Source organism: Asparagus officinalis, chromosome 7, assembly GCF_001876935.1.
Source record: "Asparagus officinalis chromosome 7, Aspof.V1, whole genome shotgun sequence".
In the NCBI taxonomy this organism is placed as follows: domain Eukaryota; kingdom Viridiplantae; phylum Streptophyta; class Magnoliopsida; order Asparagales; family Asparagaceae; genus Asparagus; species Asparagus officinalis.
Window position 1 is genome coordinate 120197698 of NC_033800.1, and position 15609 is coordinate 120213306.

At 37.1% G+C, this 15609-nt stretch overlaps 1 protein-coding gene across 2 annotated transcripts in view; it reads left to right on the forward strand.

Moving 5' to 3' along the window:
• LOC109848626 (transcription initiation factor TFIID subunit 4b-like) overlaps positions 1-14658 on the forward strand; it is a 21841-nt gene extending 7183 nt beyond the window's left edge. The window contains exons 5-14 of one of the 2 annotated variants that reach the window (XR_002248849.1): positions 260-1018; positions 3475-3587; positions 3700-3793; positions 3907-4042; positions 4141-4196; positions 4275-4331; positions 4404-4547; positions 5178-5365; positions 12361-12420; positions 12498-12524. Coding sequence is in view for 1 of the 2 variants with exons in the window: in XM_020418235.1 (XP_020273824.1) it covers positions 260-1018; positions 3475-3587; positions 3700-3793; positions 3907-4042; positions 4141-4196; positions 4275-4331; positions 4404-4547; positions 12361-12420; positions 12498-12750; positions 14308-14471 (1836 nt within the window). In the remaining variant the exon portion in view is untranslated. Of the gene's footprint in view, positions 1-259; positions 1019-3474; positions 3588-3699; positions 3794-3906; positions 4043-4140; positions 4197-4274; positions 4332-4403; positions 4548-5177; positions 5366-12360; positions 12421-12497; positions 12751-14307 lie in introns of those variants that run through there. The other variant, XM_020418235.1, reaches the window with a different exon arrangement.

The following is a 15609-nucleotide window of genomic DNA, read 5'->3' on the forward strand; positions in this document are numbered from 1 at the left end:
AGTGCCTTAAACGAACACAAACGCCTATTCTCTTGCTCATTAGCAAGAGAACATCAAAATACAGCATAAGGATTTTAGGCATGATACATGATGCAAATTGACTTGAACATAGTGAATTCTCAATTTAATTTATCTATTATTGGTTCCACATGGGAAGGATTTGCTTGAGCCTGGAGATTAAACCTTTGTCAGTGCAAACTTGACTGGTTATATGAGATACACGGGAAGGGTTCACTTTTTATGTTATCATTGGTGACAGGTACATGTGCCGGCAGGTCGTCCGATAAATATGAACCAGTTGTCACAAATTCAGGTTCCTTCTCACCAGTCTCAGATCCAAGGTTCAACAGGTCAAATTCAGGCTGATGCAAGCATTTCAAATATTGATACCAATGCTCAGACCCCTCAAGAAATTGAGAATAAAAGAGAGTTACAGACAGCCAGGAAGCTCTTGCAACAGATGCAATTCCCACCAGCATCCTTCTCTATGTATGGAAGTACAAGTAGTTTTCGTTCCCATGCATATCCAAATCCAAGTCAAGTGAGGCAACCTACATTTACTCAGGGTGTGTCTTCAACAAAGTCGGGGGGATCTGAGCCTATGACCATGGTAAATATTCCTAGATGTGAGTTGCAGAATGCCTCAAACGAAAAAAAAAGACTTCAGGCAGGGACTGTTTCTCACTCAACAAGCCAACATCAGATACCAATTTCATGGCAATCAACAAATATTCCAAACAAAGACCAGAGAACTAGCAGTTCCCCATCAATTTCTCATGTAAAACAAGAATTATTCGATCAAGATTCTCAACCTTCACTGAAGCCTTACTTTATAGTTTCCCAGAGCTTATCTATTAGCTCAGTGCACACCGTCCAAGGTAATCCAAATATTGTACCTGTAAAGTATGAAAAACAGGAAGGAAAAACTGCAAAATTTGGTTTCTCTGAATCTACGAGTTTGTCAGCACCACCTCCAGTTTCACGTCCTAGCGCAATCCAAGCAGGCCCAACAGCACAGGTTTGTTTTCACAGTAGTTTCTTGCCTTCTTAGGCCTGTATATATGCTTTTCTTGTCATTAGTTTAGCTTATAACATGATGTAAAGGTTATATATGTTCATCCTTTCGAATTTAGATTTTTTTGCATATTTTCAAAAACATATGGCATAGTCATCGGCTACACCTTATCAGGAAAATGTTTTCTGCTTGAGTTTACCTTCCCACTTTATGAGTAGTGGGTTTGTTGTGGTGGCATTGTGGGTGGATTGAGAAGTTGGTCTGGTGGAGGTGAGTTGAGTTCTTCCTTTAAAGGCAATTTCGAGCATTGGACATATGACTACTTCCCATGGTGTTTTATTATAGAAAATATAAATCAATAAATAGAAACCTTATGACTAAACTAATTTATTCCAGGGACTATTAATTTCAATCTGAAATGATGAATCCATTGAAATTTCCAGTGCTTCTACCATTAAGAGGAAATATAAAATCCAACCAATTTAATGCCAAGATTGTGAACCTTGGTATAACTGTTGTACGCAATCTGGGTTCTCAATTTATATGAATTTGTACATTTTCATACTGTTGTGAAGCTATGTTGGTTATCATTCGATAATTGAAACTACTTCATTATCCATGTAATTTTTAGCTTTTATGAATGTATGGGTGCTTCCTCATACGAAACACAAAGGCATGCAGCATATTAACTGTTTCCCATTTCGACTAAAGTGACTTATGATGCATTTGTGATTGTCTAGCTGGTGATTTATTACTAGAAAGCATATCAATGCTCTTGTTTATATGATCTCAAGTACTAAGCACACCTATTTGAACTGTGCATATTTAGATTTGTATGTAAGAATGCTATATTAGGCATACAACTGAGTGCATATTTATACATAATCAGTCACCTAGACTTCGCTTGGGTTCAGTAATATGTGAAATGAGCTGAAATCCTGTGGGAGAAAATCCCTTTCAAAACTGCTTGCAAGAAAAACTCAGGATTCATGTATTTCTTAAAAAAGAAACAAATATATAATATATTTTATATATATTATCATATATATATATATATATATATATATATATAATATATATAAGAGAGAGAGAGAGAGAGAGTAGATAATGGGTATCCTTGTCATAGGAGGGGATTTCCTCTATGACGCCTCTAAAATCACATGATTGAGCAACATTGTGGATGATGCCGCTCCGTTGAACTTGATCTAACATATTCTAAACTCTAACACACCAAGTTGGGGTGAACCCGCATCGTTTGACCTTCATCACTTGTATCAATTTTAACGGTTTTGAATGAATAGAACTTTTCACATGGCTCGATAGAGGGTCAAACGACGACGGATTCACCCCAAACTTGGTGTGTTGGGGTTTTGAATATGTAGATCAAGTTCAACGGATCGGATCATGCATAATGTCGCTCATCATGTGATTTTAGACGTCAAGGAGGAAATCCCCTCCTATGACAAGGATACCCATTAATCTCATATATATATATATATATATATTATTATATTATAATATATATATATATATATATATATATATATTAATATATATATTATATATATATATATGTTTAGCAACTAACTCCAATTTTTTCTGGACATGATAAGTTCTAGAGGAAATGATCTTCTACCCCCTTTGAATTTTAGGTTGGTTTCATTCTATCCTTTCAAACGAAGTGTCCAGTCCTTTATTTGTTTGAGTTTCTTTTAGGCCCGGGTTTTTTAACTTTAAATATTTTTGTATCTAATATCACAATTTCTGCAAACTTATAAAAATTGTGAGTTTCTGGGTAGAAATAGTGGCTGTATAAAGGTGAAAATTGCAGAGGTTTAAAAGAAATTTTGAGGAAAAAACACGGATTCAATGGTTCATGTTGAGAGGTAATGGGTTTCAAATGGAAAACTTACTTTTCTTAATCTACCTGTATGGCAATTTAGGGAGATCCACTATAATCTTTATGTGCAGAAATAAATCTTTTTTAATTTGAGTGTTCTATTGCCCATTTGTCGGTGCTACTTTCCCTTCATTGGCACCCCTGCTGCATATCTCCTCTGCAGCAGGTATGTCATTCGATTTATGATTATATCATCCCATTTCTCTGGTGCTCTCTCCCATCATTGTGGGTCTTTCCCTCCCTTTTGAGGCCATTTTCTCCTTTCTCAGGTTTCCTTTCTCATCCATAGCAGTTTTCCAACCCCTTTAATCTCTTAACTTGCCACATATATTAAGCACCTTATATATAAGCAACACGGAAATGCCTACCCTCCAAAGTCTGATGGAATTGCCTTACGTTATATATGAACTCAATCACTCATCAAAGAAGTTCTGAATATTGATAGTTCAGAAGTATGATGATTGTTTTTCCTTCAAGTATTGGTTTGAAAAGCATGAAATCGGCCTATATAATGTCAGTTTCCTACTAACCAATTCTTTTGAATTGTGAACGACACCAGATGCAAGTTCGGAATTTATCTGCCACTGTTGCGGGTACTAGTCCCCCAAATAAACCTGTAACTGGGCATAAAAAACCACTTGAATTTCAAGGAAGTTCCCAACTCCAAGCAAGGTGAATGATATTCCTTTCATTCTGTTCTATTTGGTCCAGCAACCTTAATCTCTCAAATGTAGACTATTGTACTATTTGTTATTTTAAGGTTGCTTTGAATGATGTCACGTAGTAAAAAGCAGAAGCCATCAGGATCTGGGGCACTTCTTGATCAAAGCATTGAACAACTCAATGATGTAACTGCTGTTAGTGGAGTTAACCTTAGGGTACGACATTCTGTTTGCTTTCTTTTATTACCTTCCTGCAAAAAATAATACTTTAGTTCTTCATTTATAACAAATCTTGCATTGACCTGTTTGACCTTGGATTTGGTTGTCAGGAAGAAGAAGAACAGCTGTTATCTGCACCTAAGGAGGACAGCCGAGCTTCAGAGGCAACACGAAAATTTGTACAAGAAGAAGAAGATAGGTTGATTTTACAGAAGGAGCCTCTTCAGAATAAGCTGATGGAAATCAGTTATTTGTTCTAACTACAGAATACAATTTTTGCCTCACTGAAAATTCTGTTAGGAATTTTTTTTAATATAGTCTAATGTTTTCAGTTTTTATAACAGTGTCCAAATGTGGTATAGAGGGAATGGGCGACAATGTGGAGCGTTGCCTTTCAGTGGTGAGAATTGAAGTGTATCAATTTTCACAATTCTTTCTTCTGGTGATGTGTGTTATGTTGTTTATATTCATTCTTCAGTGTGTGGAGGAACGGCTACAGGGGCTGATAAATGACATGATAAGATTTTCAAAACAGGTACTCTTTCCTCATTAGTTCAAGTTGTTTCTCTTTATTCACTCTTACTTATCTTTCTTAATATGTTTATAGAGGATTGATATTGAAAAATCAAGGCACCAATTTGTTATCACCTCCGATATCGAACGTCAAATCGTGGCGATGAACCAGAAAGCCAAGGAGGAGAGGGAAAAAAATCAGGCTGGAGAAGCTGAAAAACTTTGTAATTATAATGACGTAAGTAGGTTTCATTTGCTGCTTTCAAAAATTTCGCCTATATAACATAGATCTGCGGCTTTTTCCCAGTCTTGATATCATTCTTACGTAGAGATAGAAAGCTTAGTTCTGGATACGTTTGTTACAAACTGCAATATTGTTGTCAAAAACCTAGGTAAATTCCTATTTTCTGCCAGAAAAGTTGAAAAGGAAATCTACAAAAACATACTGGGAAAGTCACAGCTGTCTGGAATATAGGGCTGAAATGGAGTAGGTGATCTTTTATATAGGCTTCCATATAGAGTTGTCTTTGTGGCACTGTGCCATGAAGAGTTCTGCCTGAAATTTAGTCGGGCAACCGCTAGTCCCATTCTTTAGGCTTCTTAATTCAGAAGCATCCTAGTAGTTTTTACGCTTGTTTTCAGAACTTCTGGTTGACCATCATCAAGGCAGGGGTTGAGGGCTGTTGCAACCTTCATGTAGACCCTCTATAGTTGCATGGGCCCCCATTATCTTCTAATGATGTTGATAATGAGGACCTATCACTAATAAGACAGTTATCTTTTTTGCTGTTAGAGAACCCTTCAATCTTCAGTGAATTCCATTGTCATGTCCACCATACCTTTTCTAAAGAATTGGTAATATCTGCAGTTACCAGCAGGAGTAATCAATTCAAGTTTGGACCTTTTACAAGTAACAAAGTTTCCTACAAATAGTCTTACTCCCTATTCCTGGTCGGTGAAATATCCTTTGAAGCCTTTGCGGAGTCATCTGTTCAAGAATGTCCTTCAATCGGAGTTGAATGATGTCCTTCTGTGATATAGACTCTTAATCCTAAGGTAAGAGAGATCTTTACTCTTCCTTTACTGTAATAAACTCCCTCAGACTTCTGAATTTTCCTTGCTAGATCGTCATCCTGCCCACCAGTTGTTTTTCTACCTCTCCAATGAGGGGTCTGAGGCATACATCTGCATGACCTCTTGCCTATTGGCCTAAACTACTACAAGAATCAATCTCTTTGTTCTTATATGTATAACCTTGAAATTTGATTAACCAATGTGCCTCAGATGTTATGGTTTAGAATGAAATATGAGCACTGAGCTACTGTGCCTACAGAAATGGTGCGGTCTAAGCCACAGATTCTCAGATCATCAATCCCCAAATCAGAACTTCACACAACAAAATACATCATTGCCGACGAAACAAAAACGTCGGCAAAAGTTTAAAAAACATCGGGAAAAATCTTTCCCGACGCAAAATGCAGCGTCGTTAACGCGTCGCCAAAAGTGCGTCAAGGAAAGTATTTGGCGACGCAAACGCACTGCGTCGGTAAAAGTCAACACTTTTGGCGACGCTTCATGCGTCGGGAAAAGTAGTACTTTTAGCGACAAAGGTTGTTTTGCGTCAGCAAAAGTATGCAAAATTTTCTCAAATGCAAGAGTGCGTCGGCAAAAGTAGTACTTTTGGCGACGCATGTCGCGTCGGCAAAAGCCAATGCGTCGGCAAAAGTATAGCTTTTAACGACGCAAAACTGTTCATCGCTAAAAATTATATTTTTGGCGACGCAAGTTAGCGTCGGCAAAAGTGTAGCTTTTAGCGACACAAAATGAAGCGTCGCTAAAAACTATATCTTTGGCGACGCAAGATGGCGTCGCTAAAAGATATTACTTTTGGCGACGCAATATAGCGTCGGCAAAAGTATTACTTTTGCTGACACAATATAGCCTACACTGAAGCTGAACATCCACAAAAAATTTGCTCCCATTCACATCAACAAAGAAACCAAACATCAAATTATACTCCAAACAAGTTGTATATTATGATAAACAAAGAATTTGCTCCCATTGCAAAATAGTTACATTCATTTTCATTTCCAAGCAAACAACTAAACATAAGGAACAATTCATTGGTTCATTACAATGGTTTTAGTACAAGTTTTTTTCTTTTGTTCAAAGCAAGGTTATCGATAACGGATAGCGTCGCGTAGCGGTGAGACATCGCTAAGGCTATTTCGGGCTATTGGGGCAAAATAGCGGTAAAAAACACAAAGTCAAATAGCGGTCAAATTTAGATATGTATAAATACTAAAAAAATAAAGAAAAATCTAAGAAATCTTAAAGTACATATTGAATGATTTAAAGAGATCATAAATATGAAATAGACATGTAACCGTCACATAATACCGAAGATGATTGGAGGAGTCAAAAAGTCGTCGTCTTCGAGAAGAAGAGCTTAGCGGTGATAGGACTACCCTAAGAGGAGCTCACGGTGAAGGAGGTGAGAGGAAGTATCAAGGTATGTACCAGAATAGGTGCCAAAGGCTATGAGAGGTAGTGGGAGTATGCTGAAAATCCCAGGAGACGGTGGAATGCAATGGTGAAGGGTTGAGTTTAATTTTAAAAAATAAGCCTCAAACCGTTTTTAAATAGCAGTCAAAAAGCAAATTTCGAATGCAATCGCTTACTATTTACCGCTTTTGCGAATAGACATATTCCGCAATATGTCATCGCTATTGTGCGATAGCGTAGCGGGCGATAGCGTCGCGGGAAGGGACCGCTAACGCTATTAGCGTCGTTATTGCGGGGCTATTTACCGCTATTTATAACAGTGGTGCGGGAAGGGACCGCTAACGCTATTAGCGTCGTTATTGCGGGGCTATTTACCGCTATTTATAACAGTGGTCCAAAGTACATGACTAAAATTCCTCTTTTATTAAAACAAAAAGTGTCTTCTGTTTAAAGCTCTCCATTGATATACATAATTTATAAATTATCTGGATAGAGCTAATCTCACAGCAAGTGAAAAGCACACATGGATTAACTTGTTTTAGCCACCATCAATTTTCCTGCATAAATTTAGACAAAAAGATAAAAATAAGATTATATTCATTGCAAGATTCAGTCACTTGAATATATGCTTTAAAATATCAATAAATACTCAACTAAACTTAACTCAAATGATCTCCTGTTTTGAAAAGGTTGACACATAACTATTTTCTACTTCCAGGTATTTGTCTGATCCGTGGTCATTCTAAGGACAAAAGATACCAATGGATTCCTACAAGGCATCACAAGTACTAATGGAAAATGCAAGAGAACAAAAGAAACAAGAACTGAGAAACCAAACTTAGTAATTCATATGAACTGATATTGAAGTCTACAGATCAATAAAACAATATTTTCACAAAACACCTATATTTTGATAAAAACCATAAACTAAAACTTGTGCATATAATACAATAAACAGAAAAGAAGCCTCTACTTCCTGCTCCTTTATTCATGATAAGATGTACGATTTCATCAAAATCAGGCATGATAAGAACAAGATTGGAAAGGCTTCCAAACATATCAGCGAGAAGAAAAAGGAGTTCTACTCACATTGTTTTAAGATTGGAAAGGCTTCCAAACATATCAGATAAATTCCCCTGAAGTTGATTGTGAGCCAGATTTCTAAATTCATCAATGATAATTTGGTTTAGTTCAAATAATCAAGAAGACAATTTCAATAGAGGAAAAGAAAAGTTCCATTAACAATCACACTCACAAGTATTCAAGATTAGGCATCTGTGAAACTGAGTAAGGAATGACTTGAGCAAACTGATTATTAGCGAGATTTCTGCAAATTCAATCACATAAAATTTAATTCAGAAATAAACAACCAAAACCATACAAATTGTTTGCATCATAACTTACAGCCGTTTAAGGCTCTTAGGAAGATTATATGGAATTTGGCCTCCATTTCCAAGGCTATTGTCACTCATGTCCCTACACCATATGCACTACACTAAGATACCACTGACCTGTACATATCTGAGTTCACCAGTTCCTGAATCTTCATCATATGGTTGAATATTCAATGTAGAAATGCCTAAAACGAGGTAAAAATAATTAAGCTGACTAGATGTATCAACAAAAAGGGAAAACCCACTTCATAGAGATACAAAGAGAATGAATCAAGAGCATGCCTTGTTTCAGAAGAGTGACTGCAGCATTGATGTTTGGGTGATGAGCTGCACAGGAAAGTTAAATCAGATAAAGTTATATGCGACAAAAAATCATCAAATTCTAGTTACAGCTTGATAAAGTAACATATGAAGACGAGTGCCAAGATATCAACTGATGACCAAACTAGAACAAGTCATGGGATGAGCATAATAGTACGGTCTAAGACTAAGAGACTATCCAGTTCAAAACATTCATGAGTAATCACTGAATTCAAACTCTTGTTGAAATTTTGCAACTTTATCAAAGAGCAACTTCATAGAAAACAACAACTTCATAGAAAACAACAACTTCATAGAAAACAATACAAGATTGTGTTTGGACACTACGATGCCATAAAAACTGAGCTGCTAGTGAAGTTTTCCGAAGAATTTTTTTTGCGAAAACAAGTTCATCCAAAGTCTGGAGTGAATTTTGTTTCTAATATACAATTAGCATTAATCAGACATTTCTACTTTCAAAACTATATCTAGCATTGAATTGATGAGAAAGGACGTACTTGTTCCAAATCCTTTCTAATCTCTATCAAAATCATTAGAACTTAGGAATCAAGTTAAACTTGAACAGAATAGATTGCTCTTCACAACAGGATTAACCGCATTTTATATTTTTCAGAAACATAATGTGAATATACCAAGTCAAATGGAAGTCCTTAGTGTAAAAATATAGTTTTTTTCAACCAAATGCATAAAACTAAATGCACAAACCCAAGTATGACAAACCATATGATGATTTATCATTTATATGCAGCCTAGACCCAAAGCATACCCATAACATGAGTTCTTTAACATGTCTCCTAAATTAAAGTAAGAAACAAAAGGGAGAAATACTAGCAACATACAAGTGGACTAATTCATCAGTATGAGAGAAAATAAGATTGCACCTTAATCCCCTTGTACCCAAGCCGCTCGCCAAGCCCACCTGCGACAAGAACAAATGCAGCATTCTGTGCTTTTCTAATGCATTCTTCTTCCAACATCATAAAGTTATCATCACCAAAGGTTAATACTTCGCTTGATGGAACCTACACAAGAAATCTACTTCAGGCTATGTCATAGTCTCACTGATAATAAAGAGCAATATGTAATTTGTAGCTTTTTAGATATTTTGGAATAATCTTATCAAATGTTAAAAATAGATTCAACATAATGCAATGCTTATCTGCTTTTAACTGTTCAGTATCAAAAGTCAGTAAGAATTATGTCACATGAACAATATGAAATACCATGTACATCAATGAAGCATGAAGTCTCTGAAAGATAAAATAAACTCGAAGAGAACGGAGGCCACGATGTTATCTTAGCTCGAAGTTGAGAAATCACTACGAGATCGGAGAGATCGGAGTAGAGAAACGGCTGACCTCTGCGTCACTCTCTTCTTCCTCTCCTCCTTTGATCTCTGACCCTATTTCATTTTTGCGTATTTTCACAAAACCTCCCCTAAACCCTAATTAGCCCGCTGAGAAGGATAATAATGAGCCTTTGAGGATGGGTTTCCATTGGGACTGGATGAAGGGGCTGAGTGAATGGAGAAGGGAAGAGCAGATCCTTGGGGGAACTAAAAAAATTTAAGAAATTGAGTGACGTTGCATCTTGTGTCCTGATATGGTCCGGCATCCAGAAAGATCTCAAGGAATCAGCCATGAACGAGCATATGAACATTTCAAGAACATTAAAGCATGGCATCCAGAAAGATCTCAAGGAATCAGCCATGAACGAGCATATGAACATTTCAAGAACATTAAAGCATGGTCTAAGTTACATCAAATTAACAAGCACATGAACCAAAAGATTCATCAAGAATCGCACGGATCGATTCAGCTGATCAATTGCACTCGCAGCAACACAAAAGAAACAAAATCCGAATCCCAAACTCCCATTGCACCAAGATTCTCTTACATAAATCTGAAAGAGAGAGAACTAATCAATGAACATTTCAAGAAAATCGAAGATACAGCCTAAATTACGTCAGACGAGCACAGAAACCGACAGGTTCAACAAGAATCGTATAGATTGAGCTCATTAATCGATCGTACTCACAACAACAACAACAACAAAGAAACAAAAAGTCCTGATCCCAAACTGTCTCATTCAAGCAAGACTCTCAACGGAAAGCTAAGGGTGAATGAATTACCACAGCAGAACTCGATAGAGGCCTTCTAAGGTAGAGCTTATCGAGGCCATTCATCCCCTTCTCATGCACAAAAAACGGTGCCCTCGCTGATGACTCCGCCATCAATAAACCCTAGCCCTGGTTTCTCTCAGCCACTCTCGGAAAAGAATGAATTTTTGAGGGATGAGATGGGAAAAGAGCAGATCCTTGGGGGCGGCTGTGATCAGAAGAGAGAGAGAGAGAGAGGAGATTAGTGGGGAATGCGGGGGGTACGAATGAAATTTTGGGGGAAATGAATTAAACGAATGAAATTTGGGCGGGGGAGGGGGGACCGAATGAATTTTCGGCGACGCAGAATAATAAAACAGCGTCGTTAAAAAAGGACCTTTTAGCGACGCTAACCTAACACGTCGTCAAAAAGAGACTTTTAGCGACGCTAACCTAACACGTCACGATAAATACATACTATTAGCGACGCCAATCCTAAAACATCGCTAAATATATATATTTTTACCGACGAAAATAAAAAACGTCGGGAAATCCATACACTTTTACCGACGCTTAGTTAAAACGTCGCTAATAATATACACTTTTAGCGACGCTAATTATAAACGTCGGGAAAAATATATGTTTTGCCGACGCTAACTAAAATCGTCGGGAAAAATATATTTTTTGGCGACGTATTTAACCATGCGTCGGGAATAAGCGTCGGGAAAAGTGTAATTTGTTGTAGTGCTTGTAGCCTGGATCGTGCCACACAAACGGACACAGCAACGAAGTGTCTTCGTGTGTGTGAGCGTGCGCATGCACTTATACACATACATACGTTATGCGTGTGCATGTAAATGAGCTAGGTGTATTCCTTCATGCCCTTGGCCTAGTGTGTTGCTGAGGTGGAAGCATCCAAACCGTTTAGCAGTGATGAGGGTATGTTGATGATATGCATTGTGGTGGCCGGAATGTTTGTCATCAGTCTAGAGCATGGAACACACCAGCACTAGTTTACCACAAATGTATATACACATACATGTACATCTATAGATATCTGTATACAAACATATCTAACTCAAACTTTGCTCCTTTGAGGAAAGATTCGGAAGAAAATCTTTCCATTCAGATGATAGGAACACGTAGTTGAAGATCCAGTTTTTTGAAGTTAATCCGAAGCCAGATGTTTAATTTTTATTGTCTAGACATCAATTGGGCACAAAATGGAAGGTCTAGTTAACAAGTTACCTAGTTTTGTTTTATTTTATTTTTATATTTGAGACCTAGCAAAAATTGATGTGCAAGTACTTTTAAGTACCAAGATCATGATCAAACGGTTGGATCAAAATTTTGCGGCCAAGACCATACATTTAGATCTATGCTTTTAGATAAATGATACTCCCGCCATCTGTTTCATGCGTTATTAATGCATGACTAAGAAACCTAGAGCTATTATTTTTTAATGCTAGGTACTTCAAATGATGAAAATTGACTGTAGCAGAATCAATATTCCATATGAACCTAATTTTGAATTTCACTGGGAAGTGTTCGGCTTCAAATCATTTCAGAATAACAAGTCTATCTCCCTCATCATATTGTAGCATCGTTAGTTTGTTTAGGTTTATTTATGGGCTCTACACTCTAGTTTTCTCTCTCTTATTCATGAAACCAAGGCAAGTATCTTGAAAATCTTCCTCAAAGGAAAGTTACAAACTTCAGTGTTGGCTATCCAGGCTGAGGTAAATGTGGGGCAAGATGCAGACAAGGATGAAGGCCGATCTAAGACTCAAAAGGTAGTAAACTGAAACTAATGAGGGAAATCTCATTCCATGTTTTTATCACTTCATATGAAAATTTGGAGTTTTTGCAGATCAACAAAGAAGAAGATGATAAAATGCGAACAACAGCTGCAAATGTTGCTGCTAGAGCTGCTGTTGGGGGTGACGATATGCTCTCGAAATGGCAGCTTATGGCTGAGCAAGCTAGGCAGAAACGGGAGGGGATAGTGGATGGGCCCTTTGGTTGCCAACATGGAAGAACAAGTGCAAAGCTATTGACCAATGTTGGTAGTACTTCAAGGGGACAAGGAGCCAGAAAAAAAGGCACTTCGGCTTCCATGTCTGGTAAGTTTTGATGGTTCTCTTGTAATTAGTAAAGGCAACTGTCAGATACAACTAACAGATACAACTAACAGTGTGTCTCAAACAATTTGGATTGGGTTAATTGCGGGTAGACCCCCTGGAATATCACTCTTTCGAATTTATCGCCTGTATAGTTTTGTCTTGCCAGATCGACCCTCCTGAGAGAAATTTTCATGACCCTTTTACCCTTAGCTAAAGAGAAAATTGATTTTGACAAATAAGACCCCCTGAGGGTAAGAGAGTCAAAATATTTTCATTCAGCTCGTCTATCTGCAAAAATAAGAATAGATGGGTGGCAAGTTCAAAACAGTGATACCGCAAGAAGCCATGCAATTCCTTCTGCGGCCATTACATATGCATAGATCCGGCTAACAAGAATTAATTGGAGCCTGATACCTGGTTGGAGTAATAATTATTCCTTATTTTCATCCACACATCAGTAGAAACCATGTATCTTCTCCATTGATGCCTAAGAAGAAGAGCACAAATTTTCATAGAATTAGAATCTAGTTGTTCTGCTCAATCAGAATCTGAACTAGTTGCATTATCTGCTAGAATTAGGTATAATTGCAGAAGGTATGGGAAATGTCCTCCATAACGTGGATGGTAACTTCTTTGTGAAGGCCTGTCCGTTATCCACGTGTTAACCCTTTGGGTTTCACTTGTATTGACATCGTCAAGAAATGAGTTAAGTAAAAGCTGCCCATTAGGAGCACCATTCCAGCTTGCTTCATTCTTTATTGGCACATAATCCTGTAAACAAGTGTTCGTAATTTTTTTTCTTCTAGTGCAATATTTTTCCAACATTGCTTTGTTACATAAGGCGTGCTGGCATAATCTGATATTGATTTGTTTCATTTTTTATTACGAAATGTAGTGAAAGCTTTCAATAACTATATAAAAAATATAGCCATAGAAATTCTCTGCTTTCATTTTCCTTGATTAGCAAAGAGCGGGATGCAATTTTGATTTAGTAGTCTATCTTTCTCTTGCTTTTATTGGGAATCAAATGACTCCACATAGATTTATGAATAAACCAACCTCTACCCTCTTTATATAGGTTTTGAACCTTATGGTGCCCATCACTTTCCAAGTTGCATTAATAGCAACTCAGCATTATCGTTTCTACAATCTGATTATTTTAAAAATGGTGTTAATTGTAGATACATCTTTTGTACGTACTATGATGGTAATTTATTAGAACTTACACCCAATAATGTCAGACGGCGTTAATTTTTCCCCTTAATTTTGAGGGCGATTTAGTTTCTTTTTTCCGGCTAAACTGAGTGTAAAAGGAATTTACATAGTCATGTTTCACGTCGCATTTCAACCTAACTTCGGAAATAATATTGCTTGGAGTTTGTAGGGTGCAAGTGGTAATAAGATAGCTTAGGGATGCAAGCCTCTATGCACTCAAAGTGTGGAGGGTGCATGCAATTAACCCTTGAAAATGCTAGTCTTTTGTTATTTCATGTATTAACATGCGTAAGCGCTGATTTCAGATAAATTTTTTCGTTCCTTTCTATTTTGATGGTCCAGGAGGCATGAGAATGCATGGGAGGAGACCTGGAGCAATGTCTCATCCTGAAATTGAACGCATCCTTTCTACCAAAGATTTGATTGCTACTTTGGAGAGGGAGCCACAGATGTCGAAGTCAACCTTAATCTTCCGTTTATACGAGAAAATGGGTTCAGCTCAATGATAGCGCTCTCCAATTTAGTTAATGTATTCTTTCTAGAACTATTCTTTGTAATTATTTAGTTAATTTATTTGCGTATGTATTTACATGCTGACGATTAGATATCATCTATTCTTTCATTCACAAATTTGTTATGTATATAAGTATATCGGTTTAATTTTCTCAAAAGTAATTATATTGGTTGAGGGAAGGAAGTGTCTGGTGATCTTCGAATTGGATTTGTTGGATTCTTATGTTGGGACTTCAGTTAGGCTTACTGCATAGAGTTACTTGTATGTTTCTCAAAGCTTTTGTCGTGCATTCAGAATAAAATATTTTAGGCCATCCCGATCAGTATCTTTTTCGCTTACCTGCATTATCTAGTACTCCTTGAGGAGATTAAAAGATCATATGACCATTTGTTTGAGATTAAAAACAGTCATGTTTTTTTTTCTCCCACAGGATATCTATTTAGTTGAGGTTCATATGACGCGAAGAGATATAGCGAAAGATTCATCATTGAACGCAGGGTATGGACTCTTTTAACATATACCCTCATCATCCGCTCCTTGCCAACAATTTTTCTTGTTCGTTAACCGTAGATTACAATTATTAGTACTGAATAAAGATAAATATGCAATCAAACATTTCTTTTGAGGTAAAAATAGGGCAAGACGCCCTATCATTGTATAATATTGAAAGAAAAGGTATCTACATGTAATTATATCTAGTAGTGATTTAACGATAGATCCTGAATTTGTAGAGGAGCGGACCTATGTCGTTACTCCACACAATAGGGGAACAAAGTAAAATTACCCATAGATATACAAAAGAATATACAATAGTTCAAAGAGTTAATTTCCCACAAGCTATAAGTTCAGCAAACCTAGAAAATAGTATGGTAGTCCGCTAGGGGACCCTCACTGTACACAAAAGACCCAAAAATTATAAAATGCCAAGGCTGCAAACAGCCCTACACAATAGGGGAACAAAGTAAAATTACCCATAGATATACAAAAGAATATACAATAGTTCAAAGAGTTAATTTCCCACAAGCTATAAGTTCAGCAAACCTAGAAAATAGTATGGTAGTCCGCTAGGGGACCCTCACTGTACACAAAAGACCCAAAAATTATAAAATGCCAAGGCTGCAAACAGCCCT